Raw genomic sequence first — 26,400 nt, forward strand, 5'->3', positions numbered from 1 at the left:
AGCCCATCAGTTCAATTTGCTGTGAGGACTCTGTTAGACACACACAGACATGACAGTGTAAGTAAGCTAAGGAACAATTTTTTCACAAGATTTTTTCACTGACTTCTGCTGAGCTTTGTTAGAACTAAAATCTCACTGAGCCTCGGTATCTCCGTTACAAGGATCACCTACAGAGGTATTATGGAAAAAATAGTATTTATGAGGTGCTTCAAGTGATCTAGAAATACAAGTTTTTAATATCAGTCCTTCCTGGAGGTGTTTAACCCACACTCTGCAATATGGATTGAGAACCTAAAGGAAACATGCTATACTGTGACAGGAAAGTCTTATGTTGCCACCTCTACCACCAACCACACTTTGTGGTCATCCTGCTCCCCCGTCAAATACTCCCAAGACCTGGAAAACAACAAGGACTTTCAGCAGAGAGAATGTGGATGGCTGTAAAACAGCTTACACAGGCTAATACATTGAAAATAGTTTTTCAACCAGGGGTATTGAGATACAAACACTAGACTGAAAGAAAAGCTGTGGCAGTCTACATAATATATGAAAAAAGCATCAAGCTTGCAGGATTGTTCTCTCTTAGTGACTACAAACAGAATTCAAGAACAAAGAGCATTCTAACAGCTGTTTGCTTTGCTTTCTTGGCACTCAGGTATTTCAAGTTTAAAAAAAAAAATAAAGAAAAAACAAAACAAGAAAAAAAAAGAGTAAACATGACAACCCAAAAGTTATAAGGAGCCATTTTTATTGCAGGACTGCCTTAAATGCACATTCCTGGCTTACAAAATCTCTCAACACTCCACTACAGCAATCAAGAGGTTGAGTGGAATTTGTACCATATATTTACTCTTTCAGCAGGAAGCTGGAAAGTACAGCACCAAGTACTGGAGCTGGAAATGCAGATGTGTTTTTACTGGTCTTTCTTACCTTTTTTCACTTTAGCCACTATTCTCCCTCTTCTATAACATGTGACTTTCAAGTACTGAGTTCCTTCAACAACACTTCTAGATCTACTTTTCCAGTGACATCCTAAGTTGCACAATCGTAATTTAAAGTTTCTACAGATCATCAGAAGCTTGCAACCAGAGCATTTTCCTAAGGGATATATTTTGAAAGTATAATTTTTATGATTAATAATCTGATAATAGATTATAGCTTATACATTAACATATTACATAATTACATATGCACACAGAAAATGATCACTTAGAAGTGCAATTTTTACTATGACTTCCCAAACCTTTGGAAAGCAATTTTTTTTGTAATTTCTCTGTTCAAGAAAGAAAATACTTTAGCAATATAGGCAGATGCAATAAAATATTCAGTAAGAATTTTAAACAAAGTGTCCTCCAAGAGGCAGATGAATTTAAGGCATTTTCTGTGTTGGACATGAGAGGAGCAGGAAGAATAAACCCTTCAAAAGCACTTGAGAAAAGTATTAAGGAAAATTCAGAATGTAAAGTAAAACCTGAAATTTTCAACATCACATACTGGATTTAAAATTATACACTTAAAACCATTTAAACTGTATTTAAAACTAGAGGGTTCTAGTTTAGAGGCCTAACTCCTGTGTGTGTGTTTGTAAGGAGAGAAATATGTTTTATTAGACCACTATAATTCGAAAAAGTACATAATCCTTTTGTCAGTCTAGTATAAGCAACTACCCTTCCCTCGGAACCTTTTCTCTCACATCACCATGATCGTGGTTACAAAACTATCTACTTCCAAAGTTTTTAAAATCTCTCTGTATCTCAAGCATTCCACTGCTGTACTTCAGTCACTTAAAGCAGAGAGGAGAAATATTAAATTTGTGTAGTTTCATACTTCACCTTGAACGCTGTAAAACTCTAGTATGTTCTCCTCATTCCTAACAGACACAAGCATCCAGTTGCATGTCAAGCAGGAGCCCTGGATAACAAAACAAGCTCTGACACTGGAGCGAGAGAGAGGCAGCAGCGTTGGGGTTTTGGTGCTGCAGGATAAACTCTGAGGTCCACAGGGAAATCTAAATGGTGTATTTTTCTGTTTACCTTCAGGTGACAATGTCCAAATGCTGCAACACATCACTGAACGTCTGCTACAAAAAGTCCTGTCACGAAGAATAAGAATGGATGGATGAATAATGGTCAGGCTGGACCTTCTGCCTCCTGCCAGCAGTGCTGAGCAGAGATTTAAAACCAGCTTGTAAGCAATATGCAGCCAATCTAAACCTACACAATCAGCCCTAGAATCATCAACATTACAGAGACATCAACTTACCTCTGAATAGAGATAAGGGAGTTGCTGGTGTTTCTCAGAGGACCCAGCTTCAGGGACTGAAGTCAGAGAAAGAATTACTTCTTTCACAATCTGTTCTCCCAACTATATTCACTGATAGCACTGAACGGGGGGGAGGGATGTTCCTTTTTAAAAGCTTGCATTCTGATTTAATTGAAGAAATATGACAAAGTCTTCCCTTCTCTATAGAAAAAGAATGTTTCAAAATAGGATATACCAGAAAATATTTTTAATGTTTCCTTCATGTAAGACCCTATCATATATGAATGAGATTTTTGTTTTGATCCAAGTAAGTAACAGGTTTCGATCCAAGTAAATGACAGATCTTAAGAACTGGAGGAACAGGATTTCCCTTTTTTATTTTCATTCACTGCCACCTCTTTCTACACCTTCCTGCAAGATGGACATTTTAGTATTTTCACCAACTGCAAAGCAAGGACAGCTCAAACAACTCAAACAGAGATGACCACGCTGGGTCACAGTGGTCCATCCTGAAAGGCAGAGCTTTACCTACACTGCATATTGGCCTCCAGGGCATAAAAAGTGTGGCTTCAGGGGGACTGGGGAGGGAGGGATGCTCAGCATTAGATGCCAGCTTCCTGAAGAGAAGTCACCTTTTACAAGATACAGTTGTAAAAGCTGTGCAGTCAAAAAATCCTTATATTTGTCTTACTACATAATATATTCCACATCAGCAATCATTTCTATCCAAATGGATATATCCAAATTAAATGTTGTTGCAGCAAAACTGCTCTTTGATGAGGCACCCTGATCATTTAAAAAAAGACAACAGCCATCCTTGCAAAGCATCCTAGTGCTACAAACTGTGGTTCTTTCAGTGCTTCTTTCAAAAGAAAGACTCCCCTGAAAATTATTTAACTCCTTTTTTTTTAAACTGAACTTCATGCAATCCTTTCAGGTTACTTTGAAGAAAAATGTTGAATCAATCCACATTCTAAAATGCCTCAGAAAGAAGAAAAATCCCAGCAGTAAATCCACCTAATTAAGTGGGGGTGTATCTAGCCCACAGCTATTATCACTTCTCAGCTTAATATTTTTAAACAGCCTGTATGTGGAGCAGGCAGTGAGCTCTCCTCATTATTTCTCAAATGAAGCTGAGTAGATTTAACCCAAATTATGGCAAGATAAACCAGACAACTTAAGTGATGAAAATTGTACTTTTCCCTCTGCTTTAGGGACGCTTCTGGCTCATCTGTCCTCTGATCAAGGTGAGCCTGATAAAGCTGAAAATTACACTGTGTCACTGGATTGTATGAGATTATCTTTCCCCTGAGAAGTGATTTATTTTAGTAACTCTTAATGAACAAGAAACTTTCTGCTCCAACACACTGCTCTTCTTGTGTGGGCATGGTTCCTTATTGCTTTGAGTGAGGGAATCACATAAAAAGAATGGAGAATCTGAGTGGCTACATCTCCTTTATGGTTCAAAGACAAATTTATGTTATAAGACAGACCTTCAGGGACCACCAGTTCCATAAAAAGGGAAAATCATTGTCATTAGTTTGTAGGTTTAACTGCAAAAGTTACAGGCATATCTTCCACTTTTTGAGTGTGAGCAAAGTCTGGTTTTGGCTTTGAGGGATCTTGCTTTGTAGAATTTGGGGCTTCTCGATCTTTAGACGATTCCAGGAGATGTTGCATGTTAAGTTTGAAAATAAGGCGAGGATCTGGTCCAGAAAGAGATGGGCAATTGCAGCTCTCTCTTATTTTAAGAGCCTGTGAACACATAGGAAAACAAATCAAGCTCATTTAAACAGGAAAAACAAAAAAGGTTTCAGTCAGTGACTTGGCTTTCCACAAGGTTTGCATTTGCACATAAAGCTTAGTGAGTGTAATGCTGAGCCTGAGTTGTTACTGAACAACTTTCCAACAGAAACCAAGAACTCCTGTGAAGAAATGCAGCAATGTGGTAAAACAATGGGGAAAATGAAGAATGAAGAATGAAATGATTTTCTCACAGTGTCTCCAAGGATGGATACTGTAAAAGGCACAGCACAAATAGATAGGAAGCTCTCTAACTGTTTTGTGTGATACTTGTGCACATCAGTACCTTTTACCTTTTAATTTACATTCACAGGTAAATTGAACTTTGTGTAACCCTTTCAGGTTACTTTGAAGAAAAATGTTGAATCAATCCATATTCTAAAATGCTTCCGAAAGAAGAAGAATCCCAGCAGGAAATCCACCTAATTAAGTGAGGGTGTATCTAGCCCATAGCTATTATTGCTTCTCAGCTTAAAATTTTTATATTTATATTTCCATGTAAATGAAAATGACTGCATCAGGGAAAAAAGGTCTCTGAATTATTTACTTCATCAGGTATGTTCTATTATTGATGTAACTATATATAGATGCCTGACTCAAAAAAGGAGGGAAAAATCTCCAATAACATAATGGACATTTAAGTGTTTGGCACAGAGACAGTTCATCAGCATAGTTAAGGTCCAGTTACACAAGTGATCTCATCTCTAAGAACTATTTGGATACACAGCTTCCAAGTATTAGGAGAAAATAATGTCTCTGGAATGTAAAAATTTACCTGAATAAAAAGATTAGTACTAAGAGACCAAACTTTAAGCTCACTGAGTAAGTGCCATTGCTTCCATTTTACAGATAAGAAAGCAGAGGCACGAGGGAGGCAAAGAATTCCCCAGAGAGACAAAATTCATTAGCACAGGCACATTCCCCCCAGATCATCCTGTGCTGTGGGGAATGAAGGTGTGACAATGGATGAATCTCATGGCTCAAAGGCACTGTGGAGAAACTGGTATCAACTTGTAAAAAGTCAGTTGGTTTAAAGGATGCTGAAGTTGGTGTTCATTGTAATAAACCTGACCATGCATTAATTAGACCACACAAACAGGCAGCTCCTGGTGGGTGTGGCACATAACTAACTGATGCAGGGGTTGTACACAGACCTTTGTCTTGGCCTCAATTAACAGCATAAAACCATGGGCACATTTACATCCTGCTTTGGTTTTAATCCTTTCATGGGAAAACAAATTCAAATGTACATTTTATTCCACTTCACTTTATAATCATGGATTCTTGAAAAGTAATGGCCAGACCTGGCCTGAGTTGTATCCAGGTGCATCCTGGCCAGGACTCAGGACTGTCAGCAGAAAGTGTGGGTCAAGTCATTCCCTCCAGATGGATTAAAGAGGAGGAAGAAAGTAACAGTTTTCCCAGCACTCCTAGAATTGTACTTTGAACAGAGCAGAAATTTTTAATCTGTTTTATAATCACTAGCTTTGGCTGAAGTAACAAATCAAATATTCCAGCACAGGTATGCATAAGCATTTGCCCATCATTTTGAAACACTCTGCTATTCTTCCACAGGAGACACTGGAAACATCTTACTACAGCAGATTTTAAAATAGAAGAGCAGAGCTTTTTAGCTCATTTCTTTGTATAAAGGGATTTCAAAACATATTTCTCCCTAACTTTACTACAGTAAACTGATAGAGTTTGCTGTAAATGCCTAGAACCAAATATATTTTAAATTTAACAACTGGTTTTGGAAAAAGACACATTCCAGGAATGTAGCAAGAGTCTCTCCAGCCATTCCTTGGTGAAATGTAACATTTAAATTACTGGATACACAAGTCTGGATTAGGCATGAAATATTGCTCTTGTCTAACTTTTAAAAAATATGAATAAAGCTTTCACAGCTTGTTTTTCTACAGCATGATCTTCTACATAGTCACCAAATGTAACTATACTGTGAACACTCTTCTGCTTCAGTGACCAATTAATTTCTAAACTGACATTTATGACAAACCAAGAGTTTTCTCTTGTTCTCTCCTAGAACATAAGCTGCTGCAAGACTGCATTAATGTCAAGCAGTGTTATTCAAGGCAAATGGAAATACAAAGATTTAGGCTGCATCCCGGAAAGGACAAACTAATCCTCTTTTAAGCTAATTTGGCAATTTCGTATCCCTGTGTTTTCCTGGCTATACAGTGCCTGGCCTATTTCCATGGCTTCACTTACCTAAAATAGTAAAGTCACGACAGCAAAGGTGAAAAACAGCACTTCAGAGTTAACATTTTTACATCATTAAAATGCCAATTACAGGCTGAGGAGCTTAAAACATCATTTCTCCTGAAAGATAAACCAGCCCAACGTGGTCAGGTGTCTGCATTTCCAAAATCACTGGTAACTTCAAATCTGGTAATTTAATATTGCTCAAGTAGACTGGGTTTTGACAGTCTGGGTAACCAGAGTACAGGTAAAAGCATTCCCAGTGAAGCACATGCATATTGATATTATAATAAGAACATGTTTTATTGACTGTTTTTACCGAAGAGCTTTCTCAGTAAATGAGGCAGGATGAGCCAAAGTTAACTAGCTGGAGTGAGTATGAAGATTCACCTGGGAAGTGAGAGGATTTTAATGCTGTTCTTTCCAGGTTAACCTCAAGAGCACAGCACTGCTGCTCACAACAGAGACCCCCTGCCTGCTCACTGGTTCAGGAGATCCCAGATCAAATATCCAAACTATTGCTTGTGAAGTATCACAGGTGAAGCTGTTTTTCTTATCAATACAATCACAGTCACCTCCTGCAACGTGCTGGGAGCAGGGAAAGCGTAAGAATTAGGGGTATCTGCCTCATCCTCACTGTCATGTAAAGCCTGCCAGGAGACAAATACAGAAATAAGGAATTTTTAGTTCCCAGCATTGATCCTTCACACTGTCACAGACACCAGGCTACCTGCTGCATCTTGAGCCCTTACAGTATTAATGAAAGAGCAGTAAAAGATGATTAAAAGAATTGATAGACTTTACTTGATAGAGAAGAAAAGCAGCTTATATACAATGCTAATACTTCCAATCTTTCACTGCCGTTGGCACAGAAAGGAAAAATTGTGACAAAATATTTAACAATTTTATGGGGAGGATAGAAATGCAGGTCAGTGGTTTTTATTCTTGTTTTCACATTGATAGGGCTTAATTAACATATTCTAGTACTAGAACTATCTGAAGTAATCTCCATATCACAAGCAAAGGGCAAATATACCAACCCATTTTTGAAAAGAAGGCAAAATAAATGTATCTTCCATATCCACAGGGCAGCAGATTGAGTAATAATCAAAAGCTACACAAAAAAATAATAGAAGTAACAAACAGCCAGGGTGGATTTGACAAGAACAGGTGTTGCCAGAGTAAATTAATTACATTTTCTTTGACAAGTTAATTGACCTAGCAAACAAGACAAGCAGTGGAGTTGATGTATCCCAACTTAATAGTAGTCTCTAAATGATCTCACTATGGCATTTCTACTAGGAAGAGTGGGAAATGTGAGTTACAGGGAATCAAAAATGGAATCTGAGCCAACAACACGATGCCAAAAAAAAAATCAAATGTCATGTCAAGATGAATTTTTGTGTCACAGGAAAGGCTCAGTAGATAACCTTCTGCTTTATTCAGTGTGCTGTTATCCAGGAACTTCTCTCTGGCACTACAATTCTGTGATTTTTCTTTCCAGAGCAACACTAAGCACCCTCCCCACTATTACAAAATCATTTTAAGATTTCTCTTTCTGAAAATCAAATGCACAGGCCTTCGAGTATCTCACCACCTTCCAGGCAGGAATTCTAAGAGATTTCAGTTTGCTATTTAAGAGTATACTCTGTTTTCCTAGTTTAAAATCCAAAGCTCTCCCTGAGGGGGAACTGCTTTAAAAACATGGTAAATCTTTTTCATTTGCTTTATTTCATTTCCAGGACTCTGTAACTGCTCATAGCTCACTATTTACTGATTCCTCAGCTTGGCTGTAGGTTTCAACTTGCTCACAAAACCAACGGTCATTTGATTTGTTCCCTGTCTTCTAATTACATATAAAGAGAATCCCTGTGATGCTCCTGCTTTAATTTACATTTCCTGGGACTGTTCAGTCAGCTCACTGAGATGTGACATTTCCTTACCTGAAGAAAAACTCTCACTTTATATGGTCACATTTTATTGTGAACTTGCTTAAAGTCTGTAGAGAAAGATCAGCGTGGCCTGAGAGGTCCAAAAACTTGTCCCAATTTGTCCCAGCTACAGTAGCTGGTCTAATAATAGATATTGTATTGTCCCCAAAACCAGTTCAGCTTCAAAACCAGCAGCACATGAACACAACAGTGCTCACCATGGATCTGATACTGAGTCTTAAGAAGTACCAGTTTCTTCACAGAATGATACTAGAGATTAAAAGGCCTTTTTTGAAATCTGGCTTCTCTCCCTGGGCTCTGAATATCTAATGGCTATTAACATATGGTAAAGATACTGTTCTAAAAGCTTTAAGTATGTGAACAACTGAACAAAAAGATGCTGATATTGAACAACAATAATGCCCTGGGATTCCCTTTAAATGCCTGAGGTGCAGCCTCCAGGCAGCAGCTCCCAGATGAAGGGAGTCAATGCCTCAGACAAGAAGCCTCCAACAACACCTCTACACACTTCCTTTCATCTTTATTCCACATTTGTAGTGCCAACTTCACTTACTCAGTCAACTTGTTAAAGACAGGAAGTCTTTTTTCTCATCCTACTCCAAAGAATGTTTAAGGTAAAAGGCAAACAAAAACATGTCCCCCTCAATTATCTTTTGGAAGAAAACTTCCCAGCCTCCCTTGCTCTTGGAAGAGAGAGTACCTATAAAAAGATGAAGTTGCTCCACCTGCTAAACTATTAGAGATAAGACAGAAATAACAGTTGTACACAGTTGCTCAGTTATTTAACAGGCCAGGTGTAGAACACAAGAACTAATTTATTTCGTTACCTCTTTATAAACCAGTCAGCAACTATATGAAAATAAGCAATCCTGAACCCTTAATGTTCAATCTACCTAAAACTAAGGCTCCACAACAAGTATCATTTTCCATTCAGCTGCTCTAATGTGTTAAAAATCCATCTAAAAAAGTCATAACCTGCTTTTGCAAAGTACAGACTTTGTGTATATTAATTTAAAATATTCAGTCTAGCCAGTCTCCAGCCTCCTACCCCTAACGCTGACTTTGATTTGCCACCATTTAGAATATTTACTGTATTCATCCTCATCAAAGGATTTGTGAAAACCTTTCTTTCTCCTTTGAAGTCAGCAAACACCTCAACATTTTAGTGCTCTCTCTGCCAATACATCTTCAACTGTCTTTACAGTTCAGAACTGAGAAAGACTTTAGGTGATTGAGAATTTAAAAAAAAAAAAAAAAGAAATCACTAGTTGGTATAAAAAAGAGTATTTCCAAACATAGTTTAGCTGCTGAAAAACAGTGTCATTTTGAGGTGCTTTTGAGGTGCTTTAACATTCTATTTCAAAACGAAAAAAACTAGGCAAAAAAATCCATTTTATTTTTCTGTAGTTAAAACACCCACATTTAAAGAAATAGTAAGCAAACTAAGATTACTAAACCTCAAAAGTTCTCTGTCCTTCAGCTATCAGCAAATAGCACATCAAACTAAGATAATCCTCCAGTAGCTTTCCACTTGGCATTCCTCTGAGAGGAAATCCAAAAGAAAGCACAGGGAAAAGGCTGCAGATTGATGGGCAATTGTGTGAATTAGTTCAAGTTTCTTGGAGTGAAGTAAAATTTGCTCCCTAATGTGCTCTCAGGAAATCTTCTCCTGGGGATCTGACATCCTTCTGAAGCTCAGCCACTCGAGGTGTGTTCAGTGTCACAGCAGTGAGGGGGCAGGATGGAGTACTCTCTATTTGACAGCCTAGGCAAAGCTACAAAAGCAAGAGAACTCACCACAGTTTAGGGATCCAACTTAAAAATTGGCTTCTAAAGTGGAAAAAAAAAGAGGAAAGAGTGGCTGAGTTCCTGACACTGTCACATGTATAGGAGAAGGCCATTCAAAAGCAAAGACTATACTTTGATCAGAAATCAGAAAAAAAAAAAACAAACCTGGAATGTAATTACATTTTATCTGTGCTATCGTCATTTTCCTCATTTAAAAAAAAATTAAGGTTGAGAGCTTTGTAGCAGAGAATTTGTGGAAGGATGAAGAGAAAGATAAAAGTGTAGATTGTGAATCAATCCCAAAGTAGCTCCTGAACCAACATCAAACCTTCCTAAGAGGGAAAGACGCTCCCTGCAGCTCTGCTCACCTGTGGGATCAGCTCTGCTCCCCTGTGGGATCAGCTCTGCTCACCTGTGGGATCAGCTCTGCTCACCTGTGGGACCAGGCCCTGCTCCCCTGTGGGATCAGCTCTGCTCCCCTGTGGGATCAGTTCTGCTCACCTGTGGGATCAGGCTCTGCTCACCTGTGGGATCAGGCTCTGCTCACCTGTGGGATCAGTTCTGCTCACCTGTGGGATCAGTTCTGCTCCCCTGTGGGATCAGGCTCTGCTCACCTGTGGGATCAGGCTCTGCTCACCTGTGGGATCAGGCGGTCCAAATGCTCCGCCCTGTTCTCATGGGAAGGGTGTGTGGAAAGCCACTCTGGGATCTTGGGCTGCCCTTGGATGGTTTCTGCCAGTTCCATCTGCTGCCAGAACACGCTGCTCGCTCTGACATCCACACAGGCCTGAAAACAGAGAGCAAATGGGGACACCACTGAATTTTTAAGCTAATAAATGCACACTCTAATAGATACTGAATTATGAAATTTCTTCAAAAAAACCCTCAGCTGTGAATTCTAAGTTATATTTGCTACATAAAGTACAGCAGAAGAAGAAATTAATCATCTCCACAGATACAGGCAAATTTACAGGAAGAAGTTTAGAGTCTAAAATAGTAAGTGATAATAATTCAACCTTAAATAGCTCTAAAAATGAGCTGCAAAAGCATTTCTGTAAGTGATTACATGCTTTTTTCAGGGGTGATCTCTGTAACCCATAACAGATTAAAACAGTAATTCTGCAGAATTCCTGACTCTCTCCACAGAAGTATATATTTAACCACAGAAAGTCATGGAACAGTAACTTTTAGAATAGCTTTTGTGTATCACTAACAGACTCCTTTATTTTTGCATTTAAGTGAAGGAGAAAAAATAACATGATTTCTTACACTGACTTCTATTTGTTAAGAAAATAAAAGACTACAAGTTGTCAGAAGGTAAGAAAATTACTTCTTCCCCCCCACCCCGAAATACAGTAGTGGTGCTTTATTCTTTGAATTTATTTCTTAAAATTATTATTAAAAAAAAGATTACCTGCACAAGCAGAGAAATGCTGTGCTTATTTCTTTCTGGTATGGCCCTAAATCTTTGGTATCACAAAACCCTGAGCACAAACACAGCAATTATGTTTTTTTTATAGATTGTATTACTCCCTTAAATGACTTTAAATTAAAAATGCAGTTTCAATCTCAAAATCAATTTTAAAACTCTTCCTTGAAGAAACATAAATAATTATTAAGAAAAGGAAGTTTTCCTTATGAAATATTAACACTAGATGGTGCTGCTCACACTGTTATCTGACACCTTGCTCTATATTGCACTTTGCTAGAAACCAAAAAGTTTGTTTAGTTTCTTTAATATCAAATTAAAATCCAGAGGGAGGTGAAAAAAAGTAACTGAAAAAATAAATTCTGAGAAAAATGTTGAGTAGCTTCTGGCCAAATTTTTGTCTTACTTTAGCAAAGTTACACTGTTCCTATGGCTGCATTTAGGCTAAATGTTTAAATCTTTACACACAATTAAAACCAACTTATGGTTTAGCATTCTCCTTGTTATAAATATGTGGGTTTTTCTTCTAATAGTAATAAACTACACAGAAAATACACTGTGCAGTTAATGTGCAACTTTACAAACTTCCATTTTATGACCTGCAATTAGGCAGCCTGACTTTGTCTTCCCCTAAAAATTGTTTTATTTCCCACCACTTCATCAATCTACAGGTCTTCAAAAATTCACAGCTTACCTCTGTATGAAGTGTGAAACTCCCTTCAATTTAAACAGAAACTGAAAACATTGTTAATAAAACCAACCAATTCCAGTTACCTTTGCTGCAAACTGCAGTCCCACTTTATCAGCCTCAGCCTCCAGTGTTCTGCTGTAGGGTCTGTCAAACATGAACTGGAAAGAAGCACATCAAAGCTTTTTTTTTTTGGGTTTGAATGTGCACAAAGCTGGAGTATTGTAACTGTCTTTCTAACCTTCCCATAAGAAAAGGGGTTTATCTATCTTGTTCACATTGTACGTGATCAGTATTAATTTTCTTAATGTAATCTTTAATTCCATTCTATGTAACTCATTGATCCTGTATTTAGTGGAAATCAATTCAAATTACACTTATTTTCATGGCCACTCTCACCAGCCAGTCCCACTTTGCAGCAACTGAAGGCTCAATACCAACTTTACACTAGAATTTTTTCACTTCACTCTTTTATTGACACCAAGATTTTGTTGTAGCAACTGTAGGTAAAAATTCCAGTGGTTCCCTAAACTTTTCTGCTGACTGCCTTTAAGCCTGGTATCATCTATTCTGCATGGCAAACAGTGCACAGTGTGGAATGTAGCCACGAGTGTTTCCATGCAGAAATCCTTATAAGTTTCAGGGGGAAAACAAACCACCAAAACCCAAACAACACAAACCAGTTTGAAAAGAGAAGCACCAAAGAAGGGGAGCAATCCCTTGAGTACAGAAAGGTAACTGTAACTTTTTGCTTCTTTCCAAAGTAGCAGTGATAGTTTTTCTTTACTAGGTCAAAAATAGAAGCCAACCAAAGCTGATCCTCTAAAGTTTTTTCTAAAGCCAAATACCCTGGTTGATAAGTAAGCACTTATATGAGGTCACTTTCTAAATTCTTGGTTTCCATACAAACCTTAAATATTGCAATTATAAATATATTTTTTAAATCCTCTGATGATAAAGTCATTCCTGGAAGGGGAACACATACCTCTACTGCCTCAAAAATCCAGGTCTGCAGGTGCACATATGTTCACTGAACAGCAAAGATGCCCCTGGCTGGTCTGTCATGTGTTCCTGAAGCACTTCCCACTTAGCCAAATAATCTATTTGTTTAATTATTAAATATTTTTTAGACAAGGAAATTAAATGGGTTACATAAAAAAGAGTCCAGAGTCATCTCACACACAGTACTTACTATTCATCTGCTACTGAAAAAATGAAATGGTTTAAAAAACCTACTGTGAATGTGCTGGAATGAAAAACTAGAACCACAAACTCTGATCTAAAATCCTTGTCTGAAACTGGACATAATAAGAGGGATTTGAGTTTTCAAATGAGTTACCAGAGCTGTCTGTGGAATACAGATCTGTGAGGTGGACAAGGAAAGGAGTGTGGAGTACTGCAGCTGTACATATCTATGTGCAGGACATGAGCAAAACTCAAAGCTATGCTTTGAGCTATTCCAAGAATAATTCCTAGCTTTAGTTCCCATATAAAATAACTGCTACTGTATAACAAAGCCAACATGCTTCAGTTCAGAAATACATGACTAAAGAACAACCATAGATGAACAGCATAAGGAAACTTAACAATTTATTAAGGAAAGCAAACCCACCAGCCTTTGGGGAAAAGGCAGAACTGGAGCTCACATGCCCAAAGACCTACAAAGAATCACTAAGAACTACTTAGAGTCAATAATAAAAAATACACAATAGTCAGTAGGTCAAAAAGTTAAGCCTCTAGGACATAAGAGAAAAACAAATATACAGAGAGAAGCAAGCACTGTAATGTGGCTTAAATAACCCTTTCACAGAGTAGGAGGCTAAGGCTTTAAAAAGCAAAATACGGTTATGGAAGAAGAGGACAAGAAATATCCTGAGAAAGTTTGCAGAAAGGTTCACTTTCATGGAAGCACAAGAGGCAAATGTCGAATGGAGAAAACAAACAGACGCTGCGCTCCCGGGTGACTGAAAGAAATGAAATTTTCCATTCAGCATCTTTTTCATCTGGGGTGAAAGGTCTGCAGGTATCAATCACTTCAATATTACTGAAGGTGAGTCTGATCAGCCTTTTAACCCAGGACATTGCTGTACAGCATGAGACATGTTTCTCACAGCACACCAGGACTATGAGCTTAAACCCCAATTCCATTTGCAACCTAAAGCACAACTCCAGTCCATGATTCCCAAATATCCATGCAGTTAGCCTAGGACAGGAGAAGAGATGCTGACAGGGAGTGGAATCTTGCTGTCTGAATTATGAGCAGTCTCAGGATTGATTCACACTCGTTCTTTGCCAAATTCAGCTCTTCAAAATGCTGGCCAGTGTTCATCAATGTATTGGTTTCTCAGCTACTTGTACAAAATATCCCAGCTCCTTAGAGATAATTTATGCTCAGAATCCACATATCTCCTCATTAGCATAAGAACTACCAAAACAGATTGATTCTGTTTAATTTCATGTTTTTGAGGAACTGGGGGAAATCTCAGGAAAAGCATCAAGTCCAAGTAATCAAAGAGCTCTTTCACTTAAATTCAGATTCAAGTTTTATGATCTAAGCAAAATTTATTTTTAAAAAACACACTTTTATAAAAAATAAATGAATCAGTAACTGTCCAAAGGCAGAGAGAAAATTAGACTGTGGAAGAAAATTGGCACCACAGAGCCTCTGAATTTTACTTTGTTGGAATATATGCTGGTTGAAAAGATTATTTCAGTAAGTTTTACTACAGCATGATTTAAACACTCTTAAGGAGTGTTTAGATTCTCAAATTTTTAATCTTGGAAACCATTCTTACCACTACCAATACATCTAAACAATTCCATATATTTTATTTGCTTTAGGAACAATTTAACAACTAGGTAAAAGAAAAACATGGCATTTTAACATACATAACTTTAAAGGGCAAGTTACATTTCTAAAAGATAATCATCTGCCTTAATTGGCAGCTGGTACCTGGAGCCTGTGCAGCTCAACCAAGTCATGTAGGGAGATCTAAAGTTCTTCATGATGACAAATGAAAGTCAGCACCAACCACAGCAGAATCAGATTTTTAAAAATGTATTTCCTTCAATAACATGCTCAAATATTAATTTTTGCTTATATTTCTCCTCTTACCTTTTTCCCAAACATACTATTTACTGTAGTGAAAGATTCAAAATTATCATTAAAATTAAGATTAAAAATGTCTTTCCGAGGAAGTCAGGGAGGATAACACAAAATGCCAATCTTACCTCCTGCAACTTGCTCTGAATCCACTGGCCAACAACTGCCAAACTATCCCGAGGACAGATGGCCCAAATCATGGTGAGAAAGATGAGGGAGAGAAAATCCAGGATGTGCACCAGGCTGGCTTTCTCTGCCTGCAAACAGAGATTGTCCCATTTTCATTCCTTACAGTCTGACATTTCCTTAGAACACAACAGAATTTGGAAACACTTTAAAAATCACAGATTTGGTTTTTTTTCTGTGCAGCCACGGGAACAGGGCACAAGATTCCCTGCTTGAACAAATAAAAAAATCCAGTTGGATACAAGGTACTTTCAGTCTGGAATCCACAGCAGCTGTGGAATACAGCTGGAGCAAACACATCTGGCCATCACCCTATTTGAGAGACACAAAGCTGGAGGTAAGATGGGGATGACATACAGAGAGTTCTTCAGTAAAAAGGCCAAGAAACACCCCAGTTGGAATGAAAAATCTATAAAGAGACCTCAAAGACTGTTCTTTACATTAATTTGAGAAGAGACAGACATCACTGAGACAGGATCCCTAATGGGAATAGGGGACAGTAGACATAATGTATTTATCTTTTGTTTTCTGCTGCACTGCTTTCATTTCAGAATCTGAGAGATCCTGAAGAAATAAATTGAAATTATCCTGTTTTCCAGAGCTCTATTTGACATGGAACAAATTGATCTGAGCACTTACAAGTGGGATCATGCAATAGTTCTCTTTATGCCAGCTGGGTGACACAGGTTCCACATAAACAAGGTAAGTTCTTTTTACTATGAGAAATGCATTTTTTAGAAGTTCAAAGGGGTAGTTTGGCTCAGCTGAGCCCAAGAAACAACATTGTGAACTGCTGCTCACCCAAAATCACAAGAATCAAGCTCCAGGCATTCCAGAGTTTGACATTCTAAAACAGTGTGTAACTATAATAAAAACACTACGGGTTTTAGGATAATTTTTTAAGTATATCCACTTCTGTAGGTATTAACAAGTATAGGAGTAACAAACTGAGTTGCTGAGTACCTCCAGTTCTTTATATCTGAGCTATAAGAGAGGCATTTGCAGACCAAGTTCTACATGACTGTTAAAAGTGAACCATAATCCATCTGTGCAGCTGTGAAAAAAACACTGGCAGACTTTGTGCTAACAGGGACCAGTAGAGGCCTTCTGACAGTTATTAAGTATTACACCAATAATAAGGATCTACTGTAGTGGACCAGACATTTCAAATTCCATTTTTCATAATTAGAGTCACATTGAAAACTTGGTTGGTATAATATGACCAAAATTAAAGTAATTAGAATAATTTAAGAACATCAGACAACTTTCTTTAAAAACTTACTGCATGTTCCAGCACAGCATGAGCTATTTCATGTCCCAAAATAAATGACAGCTGATGAATATCAGAAACTGCATCGAGCAATCCAGTGAAAACAAACACTTGCCCATTCTGTAAACAAAAAATGAATAAAAATTAAGTGGAAGACACATAAAGAAAATGCTGTTTCAATATTATTAATAATGTTTGCATTGTGTTCAACTTACTGGAAGCACAAAAGCATTTACACCTGGTTCATCCACCACGTGAATCACCCACTTGAGTGCTGAGACCTCTGGGATATCCTTATTGCTTTCAGACAAATGCCCCACAACTCTCTCCACAACCTGGTATCTTGCATCTGTCTCAGGCAACATTTGATTTTTGAACTCCTCCATCCACTGAAAAAAAAAAATTCACTGATTGCCATGCAGAACAAACACACGGTGAATGATTAATTAGTAAACTAATTTAGTGGCTACACACAACTTAGGTAAAACTAAGTTTCAATACATTTTTCTTTCATATAGCCAACGTCAATACCTTAGAGTTCAGGCTTTGAGACCCACAAGCAAAAGAATAATAAACTTAAAAGACAGTAAACTGATCACAGATCAAAAATAAGATAGTATAAACTTGGTGCTACAGCCTCCTGTATCTGGCATTTTCCTAAACACAGTTAAGCTTGGCATCACAATTCAGAGAACCTTGGTATCCCCTCTTGAATTTCCATCTGAATTTGTAATTTTTGTCTATCTGAATATTCCTGTTGTAATTTGTAAAGTGGGTAAATTTATACAAATTATGTATTTTGAAAATATCCTTGTACTTGTTCTGTTCTTAACTCATATCTGAGAGAAAGGACTATAGTGACATTTGGATATGGTTCATCAAGTTTCACTGACTTTAGAACAAGAAGACACAGAACTCAAAGATAAAGAAACTAGTTCTGAACAGTTTAAATAGGCAGTTTAAAAGAAGCCAATTAAAGAATAACAAGCTAATCAAATACACACACAAAAAAAAAGAACAGAATGCAGGTAGAGAGTACTACCTTACAGTGACAGCTTCAAAGAGAGGACAAGTGCCAAAGAATGCTGCAATCAGCTCAGAAACTGAGACAAATCTCAGCATACACCTGTTCTTCTAAGATCTTACCAGATTTCCATATTTCTTTTATGAAATTCTCTTCAATCACAGTAACACAGAAATGTTTGTTACATGCATGTCATGTGGCTTTAATGTGCCCCTGATGGAAAGGGAACTCTTAAAAAGGATGGGAACAAGAGGAGAAGATAACAGATGGGGGGGCTCAGCAGGGTTTTGAGTGTGAACTTCAAGACTTATCAAGGACACCACAAGGTTTGTTTGCCCATCTCGTTAATAGGGTTATCTCATCACCTAAAAAAAAAAAGCATTCACAATTCTAGAGTATTTTAATTTTTTTTCTTTAAAATCTTACCATTTCATATTCCATCTGTGACAGTTCCCTAAAATGCTCCTTCCCAAACACCAGCAGTCGAGCACGCCCAGTGATGGGTGTCTCCTCCAAGTGAGTAAAATAAAACATGATAAATACAACTCCTAAGCTACTGACACCCAGGAGGATCTTCCATTTATTTTTTCTTGCACTTTCTTTAAACAGTTCCCGTTTATTAGGAGGAAGTGCCTTCCACCAATTTCTTATGCTCCTGTAAGATACAAATAGTGTTAACTTAGGACATAGTTAAAAAGAAATTTGTTAGTGTCTGCTCTTGCTGTATTCTCTGTTATAGTTTCATCTCATGTAGCAGCTTATGGAAGGTTATATTATAATTGGCTTCTACTCCACTCCATTTCTTCCCTCGAACATGAGAAGAAGGAATGTCCCTCAGTGTGTTGGTTCACCTTCCTCTACCACATGTAAATGAGAAGGAAAAGAGCAAAAGATACACCCAACACCTCTGAAAATGGAAAAAACCCTTCTTGTTGAGCAAACTGTCAAACAATACCACAAACACCTGCCATCCTCCACAAACTCACACTTTGCATGATGGGGTCTTGCACTGAGAGCGAAGTAACAGTATTTTACCTGCCAAGAATGATGGCAAGTAATTTCTGAGCTGGCTTAACAAAGATCCAGAAAAGGGGAACTGGCGCAGCCTGAAATGCTGGTGATGTGCGAAGAGACCTGATGATGTGAACGTTCCAAGCAGAACAGTGATGTGGGAGTTCCCCTACGGAACAGATCTGGAGGGATGTGGTCTTCTCCCCCTGTGGCCGAGCAGACTGAACACAAAACCTTCCCAAACTGTGGTGTGCATTCCTGTATACTCCTGTATTTGGGACATTCAAAACACACTTCAGTCCTTTACTGATGAAGTTTCTGTGGCAGACAGGTTTTCCAGTCAAAAAATAGTTTCTAGTATTATCACTCAAATCCAGCCTTTGGCATCTAAATCTGTTGATGTGAGTTCGGCACCATCCTGTGTAAGACCCAGAGAGGTTATTGCACTTCCCCTGCTTGCTCAAAGATGCCAAATGAGAGAAAACACAGTTCCTGCCCGGCAGCTTTAGACCACAGATGATATTCATAACTTCTTTGGCTGGTTACCCTGAAACAAAGAAAAGAAGTAGCAGAGAGGCATTAAGAAATCCCCCCGAACACGAAACTCTGAATCATTATTTCATTGCTCCTGAACAGATACTGTGTATTTGTTTGCCAACAGCTGCATTGCACAAAACGGTCACAGTCACAAGTGCACCCGGTTGTAGTTTCAAGATACCAATCCTTCCGACAGTGAAGGAAATCCCTGTCGAGTATCACTGAAAATAAAACAAGGTGTGATTTATTTTTCCCTTTCACTTTTAGTACCACCAGTCCAGAGTGACTGCAGGTGTCCCTTGGGGAAGACACGTGTCACCTTTCCCTGCTGCCCTCGGGTGTCATTCCTATCTACGAGGAAAACCAGGATCTATGAGCATGTTACTGCTACTTTGCTCCGGGCCTAGTAACAAAATGACTCAACGCAGCGAAACCAAGTGTCTGCCAGCCGGGATCCTCTGACTCACGGGCGTGGACATGGGAATGCCTTGGGACGGACAAGCCCCAGCCACCCCCTCGCTCATTTTCACCCCCTCGCTCATTTTCACCCCCTGGCTCCGACCGCGGCTTTCGCTCCCTCCCTGACCCCCCGAGGGGAACCGCGACTATCGTGACATGGGCTGACGGGAGGGGGGAGGGGGGAGAAGGAGACGCGTCACTCGGAGGCGCCCGCCGGCATAATGGCGGGCGGGGGTGGGGGGAGCTTTGGCCGGCTCTTAGCTGCACGTCCCGGGGACCGGGAAGGACCTCCTGCACCGGGCTCCCCTACTCACCACCGCGGGAGGCGGAGGAGGAGGGGGCGGACGGCGGAGACGATGTCGATACCGGGGCGGAGGGCGGGAAGCGAGACGGGCTCCGCGTCCCTTCCTTCAGGCGGGGCGGCCACCGCCGCCGTCGCTTCCTTCAGGGGCGGCCGCCATTTTGTGTGGCGCGGGCAGCGGGGCTGCCCCTCGTGAGGCGCGGAGCCCGCTCTGCTGAGCGCCTTAACCCTGGCTTTGCCCGCGGTGTTGCGGTGTCACCTTGTTGCAAAAAATTTAGTATATCAAAATTGCCATAAACCAGGGTGTTCTTTGATGTAGGATCTTCGTGTGCTTTCGAGCCTAAATCAGCGGAACAGGCAGCAGCCAGCATCCCCTACTTAAGGACATCCAGGAACTAACAAGCTACAAGGATGCAGTAAATCAAAGATGATGATGTATATCTATGCACACATTGCTAACTTGGCAAAATACAGTCCATGTATCCTACAGCTGAACTGTGTTCATTATAGTACTAAAAATCACGCCTACAGGTCAAAAAGACCCCTGCCCAGGTCAAGACCCTTCTCCTGAGCATGTGTAGAAGTTCACTGGGGTTATGTTACTTGTATGGAAATTCCTAATCAATCATAATACAGGGGCTGTGCTTGGAAAGTTAGTAACTCCGAATTTCTGCCTGTAAATAATAGTGTGAAAAGTCCAGTGGCCGTGCTTGATTCATGGAACACCACTGAGCACCCAGCCTTGTGCAGCTCTGAGATAAATAATCAGCATCTCTCTCTAGTGTGTCATTACTGGCTTGTTGCACACCTGGTTAAAAATCTGATTTTGAGGGCAACAACCTCACAGCCCTGAGTCCTGACTGGTTAAGCATCCGGAGCCAGAGTGATGTACTGGGATGTGTGGTAATGGCAGGGCAGCCCAGGCTACACACAAGTCTTAGTGCTTTGCATGTAAACAGAGGCCCTGTGGTTGTGAAAAGTAAAGAAACACAAATCTTTGCCTTTCGCAGTCACGTCCTCTCTGTGAACACAGTGAAGTATTGTTCAGTGTTTGTTGAGACTCATTAGTCCATCTCTTTTTATCTGCAGAGCCCTCTGCTGTGACAGTTCTTAAGCATTGACGTCCACTGCCTATGAAAATATGTAGTGAACAGATACTGGAGTCCAGGCCAGAAAGAAACTTCATTTAATGGTAAGTAGAAAATCTGTTTTCATCAGACACAATTCCTTTAAGATCTGCCCAGCCTCCATTGTCATAAGAGGCATGAAGAGTAAAATCTGTCAGTCAATAACATGGCATTAATTTTTGTGACTGTCAGCTCCAATCACAAAACCAGCTGAGCTGTAGCAGCAGAAAAGCACTTTGTCTAACCTAAGGCTTGTGTGTGTCCCAGCTGCCAAGAAATAAAGAACTGAGATGGAAACCCTCATTAATATCCTTATTAGACTTTGTATTTGCTTGCTCTTCTCGTCTTCTTTATCTAGAATTCTCAGTTCCTAAGCCAAGCATTAGGGCTTTCTACCATTTCTTCTGTGGAGCAAATGTCATTTTTCCACCTTAGAGTCTCCACTTTATATCAAGTCTGCTGAAAACATATTGTTTTGTATTATTTCTTGGCATATTTCTTTTTCCTATTACTTGTTTCTCCAACTGCATTGTTTAACTGTCTGCATAGAGGGTACAGGAGCTATTTCAGCATTCCTGACTCGCCTGAATTCCTGTTAAACACAATGGATGTTTTGAGTGTGCAAGGACGGGGATAAAAGTTGTGTTCTGCATTCTGCTTTTCTAAAGTGGCATCGCTTACAATTAAAACTTCAAAGAGACAAGCAGCAAATACAGCACAGGTAATTATAGGATATCGCTATCAAATACCAACACTAAATATATCTTAGATGAAAATCTGGTAAACAGTTGAGCAATTGGAGAGTTATAAAGTGTTTTTCTCTAAATAGACATGTTGTGAAAAAAAAACATTCTAACTAGTAATTTATACCGTGGCTTCTCTTGAATTTTAATTAATTTATATGCATATAACCATTTTTTTCTCTGAGAAAATAAAATAGAGTATTCTGTGATAAAGAGAGTAGGTCAAGATTTGTTTTGTAGCTGAGATTTTACTTACAAACCTCATGTCTCCTAGAAAAAAAGACTGTGGTTCCCATTTCTGAAGAAGACCAGAAAGCAAGTTTTCAATCCTTAAGACTTCATAAGACCTACTTAGAGGTCATAAGTGATTTCCCAAATAAAGTTAAACAATTAACACTTTATCAGGTACAATTTTCCTGTGTAGTTGTGTCCATTAGTATTTCTTTATCTCTCTATGTAAGTAGTTGTGCTGAACTGAATGAGATTTTGTTTATATATGAAATTATTCACACAAGCAAATGTCAAACGAATAAAAGCAATGAAAACCAGTTTAAATTAAAAATAAAGGCTATTTTTCTGTATATTGGGATATTTGGTACTGAAGGCTCCCTGCTACCAGTTTTGTTCATCACTATTAAAAGATGTCAGTTAAAATATATAGTTTTCAACTGCAAATGAAAAAACTTAATAAAAAATAATAAAATATTTGAATTCTATAAAAATCCAAGGAAAAACTAAGTATTAATCGATGCCTTTGTCATTCAAGTTTCAGTGTAATTCATTTCTGCTCACAGGTACTGAGCTAAAACCTTGGCAGAAACAATGCACTCCATCATCTTCTGCAAGTCAGAAATTGGAGTTAATGCCACTTAGCCTGTTTGGCCATTTGAAATCTCAGGACCTCACCCAGGCAACACTTCTCATAAATGCCAAGATTTTTCCAAATATTGTTCACTAGAAGTTCCTGTCTTGATCCCTCTGTTGTATTGTGTACTAACTGTCCCTTGCCCTCCCCTTCCCCACTGAGACACCAGTTAGTAGATCCTATTTAGGAATTGAATAGGTAATAACTATTTCTGCTTGTTATCTATGTTGTTGATGTTAAAAAAAAAAAAAGTAGATTTAAAATCCAGAAGATGAAGTTACTGACCCAACCAGAAGTTTACTGCAAAACTGTCTAAAACTTGTTATAAAATTCAGTACCAAATTTAATTTCAAAACATGTGTGAAGAGGTTGTAAATAAGGAGTGCTCTTTTCTTTGCTTGCTATTTCACAACATTTTAATGCAAGACTCAGGAAAAGCTTGGATGCTTAATAGTTGCAAAACTGGCAGAAATTCTGAGAATCTGTCACTTAATTTCTATTCTCCTCGCTTCTTATTTTGCAAATAATTTGTAAACTGCTTTTAAAGCAGCTGACCTGCATAAAACATCAGTGAAAATAGTAAATAACACAGAATTCTTCTACTTGCTGTCTAAAATGCCAAATGTATTTGGAGTGACAGAAAAAAAGGGAGCATGAATTAACTGTCTATACTTGAGAGATTTTGCTTAAGTCCTTCAGAATTGAGACAGTTATAAAGTATCTTATTTCCAACAACAGCAAAAGAGCACGTGAAGATGGGAGGGGAAAAAGAAAACTCAACAGACCAGACTGGTTGGGTGCCACCAGTACTGTTGGGCCCATATGGAAAAACCTCAGTGGAAAATTAGCAATTCACATTTTCATAATTCAGTCTTTCATTTAGATAATACAAACTCTCCCTAATTGTTCTGTGGTGCTTGATTGGTACTGGAGTAGGGCTGGAGTGTTATCCCTCAGGGACTAACGAGGGATCATCGGGAAAATGAGATGTGGATCTTGTCAGGCTGCCTGGCATGGATGAAATTTTAACTAGATAGGGCCTGGTACAAAGAATTTTGTTAGAACTTCTGAGTAATAATTGTAAAAGTTCAGGAAGTTGATTTTTCCTGCTTTGATAGCAATTGTAATGGCTTAAGATTAATTTTAGCATTAAAAAAAAAAAGAGAGAGAGTAATTGCAGTGCTTAAAAGCCTGAGGCAAATCAGTGAAAATGCTTTGGAAAGGATAATTATACCTGCACGAGGAAGACATCTGTTTAATGGCATTAACTGGCCCAATTAAGGAGAAGTGGAGGAAGGGCCAATGTGTGATTTCTTTAACTGTTCTCTGAAAAACTGGCTTTGATATGCAAGCAATAGAAATTGGTTTGGCTTTCTCTAAGGTGATCCTCCAAGGTTTAAACATTTTAAGGACTATTGGGGGGATCTTGTCTCCAGTTGTCAGTAACATCACAGACATGCAGTGTTCTACCATCAAAACAAGAGTGGCCTGGGGAGTGTTTACAAGGAAGGCATTACAATTCACATCATCAACCTAATCTGGCCATAATTCCAGTCTAAACATCCCTAAGAGATTATCTTTAAGCGGGGGAAGATGAGACAAGAAGAGGATTCTTTGTTGTTCCAAAACAGTGGCAGGTTTGGCTATTTTACCACTGATAAGAGCTGGAAGCTGCAGGCTGGTGAGAGTAGTGGAGGATCTGCTGCCACAAAGCTTCCCCTGGGGCTTCCCTGCTCCCACCCAGAGTAATGGGTGTGCTTTTAAATGTGAGTGTGGAGCAGACAGTTGTCAACTCACACCAGTCACAAACTAACACAGGGATTTTGTGTCAAAGAATTTGAGAATACATATTTGGATATATAAGCAGGAATATATTTACCAGGGGGAGTAGAGAGAACAGAGTTTAAGAGGGTTTTAATCCTTATCTTTCATTTCCTTGCTGTAGTGCTGGCATTGCTTCTGGCACTGTCCTCAGATCTGGAGTGGTTAAAGAAGTTTGAGTTAAAAGCAAAGGCCAGAAGTCCCTTTGTGCAGTTGCACAGGGGCAGCAGGGCTGTACAGGAAGGGCAGCACTGGCCTCCTCAGAGCTGTAGCACAGAGGCAGGATTTTTTTTCTCTACCTATGTTTAATTTGAGCTTTTCAAGGCAGCCCTTCAGCAGTTGGAATTGCAGAACATAATTTAGGCAACAGCCAGCTCTAGCATGGTTACAGCAAGCATATCCTCCATTAAATAACTCAGGGAGGTAATAGCACAAGGGCACCCTCTCCTACCACTCACAGAACCCACTGCAAAGGGAACAGAGCCTGATCACTTAAATACAGTGAGAAAACATGCAATTAGAACGTGATGATGATGTAATCAGGAAAAGGAGAATTAGAAATTTCAGAGTTAAAAATCTCTACATTTGAATAATAAAAAACTTCTTGATTTTTCAAATTGAAAGCTGCCAAGGGGTTTGTTGTCTCCTTTTCAATGAGAACATCAAGAGAGGTCAGAAATTCAAACAGGCTGAACACGATGGACTGTTACAGTAAAATACAACATCTACCATGAGCAAAAGAGATGTCACGTGGGAGGTGGCATGACAAGGAGGAGAGAAGTGAGTGCTCAGCAGGAGCAATGGCTCTGTTTGGTTTATTCAAGTCCAGATCCTACAGTAGCTTTACAAAGCCTTAGTCAAGAGAATGATCTAGTCCAAGGAGAGGTTCTCTGAGCTCAGTGCTGCAATTAATCTTCCCATTCTGTGATTAATTGCAGACACCTTCCCCCTCCTATTAAATGACCCTGGTGCATTGGCAGTCCCCGAGCTGCAGGCTCAGGACTAGCAAGGAAATACCTGACCACAACACATGGCTTGCATGGGGCAGTCCTTTCATGATTAATAAAAACATGAATGGCACCGCAGCAGCCTCTCTTCTCAATCTCAGCTTCTAAAAAGAAAAGCAGGACCCAAAAAAAGATGCAGACACTGTTACCTGTTATGATGTTTTCAACCATCAGTCACTTTTGCCTCTCCTAATGAAAATTATGCCTACATGTTTATATTCTAATATAAAATCTCATCATTCACTTTTAAATTAATATTTCTTTTCTCATGACAGAAAAGAGAAAAATGCAGTGATTTTAAAAGACAGTTGAAAGCCACAATAGATCCCCAGAAAAGACTGCACATCCCATGATCCCTGATGGAAGGACAGCTCCAGCCTCTCAAACACGTGGCTTTGATCAGCTCTGCATGAGCTGATGAAAGAAGAAATGGTTAAGCAATGTACTCCAAAACTTTTTATTCTCATCCCACATTTCTTCAGCACTGAGGGCTGGTCAGCTCTAGATTTTTAATTTAATCTGTTTTATAAATGGCTGATAGCCTAACTCCACAAAGTTTTGCAAAGTTCTGAATTTTCTTGTGACATGGGAAAATTCAGCCTAGATCTCAAATTCTCACTTCATCTTCTATGAGTACAAGTGAATATTCCTGACTGACAACCAACCAGCTGTCATAAGGCACCTGATAAATTATAGACCCTGCTCCAAAACTTTGAGAATGTATTAATACTGCTGCTGCAATTGCATAAAAAGCTTATTTTGGGGAAATGGGATGCAGCAGCCCCATTCTGTGTATCCAAAGCT

General features: G+C 39.0%; 1 protein-coding gene and 1 long non-coding RNA gene across 5 annotated transcripts; one reads left to right on the forward strand and one right to left on the reverse strand.

Moving 5' to 3' along the window:
- Positions 1-731: 731 nt before the first annotated feature.
- Positions 732-20,246, reverse strand: OMA1 (OMA1 zinc metallopeptidase). 2 transcript variants are annotated; one of them, XM_027748825.2, is made up of 9 exons: positions 20,047-20,235; positions 18,761-19,283; positions 18,152-18,380; positions 16,917-17,090; positions 16,714-16,821; positions 15,374-15,502; positions 12,229-12,303; positions 10,663-10,812; positions 732-4,017 (listed from the first exon to the last, which is right to left on the reverse strand). In XM_027748825.2, the coding sequence occupies exons 2-9, from the start codon at positions 19,261-19,263 to the stop codon at positions 3,799-3,801; spliced, it is 1,587 nt and encodes a 528-aa protein (XP_027604626.1). In that variant the 5' UTR covers positions 19,264-19,283; positions 20,047-20,235; the 3' UTR covers positions 732-3,798. The 2 variants fall into 2 exon arrangements, with proteins under 2 accessions (XP_027604626.1, XP_039236530.1); XM_039380596.1 differs by lacking the exon at positions 732-4,017 and adding an exon at positions 4,055-6,935 and having other exon boundaries at positions 20,047-20,246.
- LOC114002672 lies at positions 19,956-22,304 on the forward strand. 3 transcript variants are annotated; one of them, XR_005563288.1, is made up of 4 exons: positions 19,958-20,585; positions 21,123-21,225; positions 21,710-21,881; positions 22,178-22,304. It is a non-coding gene; the product is annotated as an uncharacterized LOC114002672 (long non-coding RNA). The 3 variants fall into 3 exon arrangements; XR_003545953.2 differs by having other exon boundaries at positions 19,956-21,225; positions 21,353-21,881; XR_005563287.1 differs by having other exon boundaries at positions 19,965-21,225.
- The last annotated feature ends 4,096 nt before the right edge of the window (positions 22,305-26,400 follow it).

This window comes from Pipra filicauda, unplaced genomic scaffold, assembly GCF_003945595.2.
Source record: "Pipra filicauda isolate LSUMZ 115617 unplaced genomic scaffold, ASM394559v2 scaffold19_size4547281_pilon, whole genome shotgun sequence".
In the NCBI taxonomy this organism is placed as follows: Eukaryota; Metazoa; Chordata; class Aves; order Passeriformes; family Pipridae; genus Pipra; species Pipra filicauda.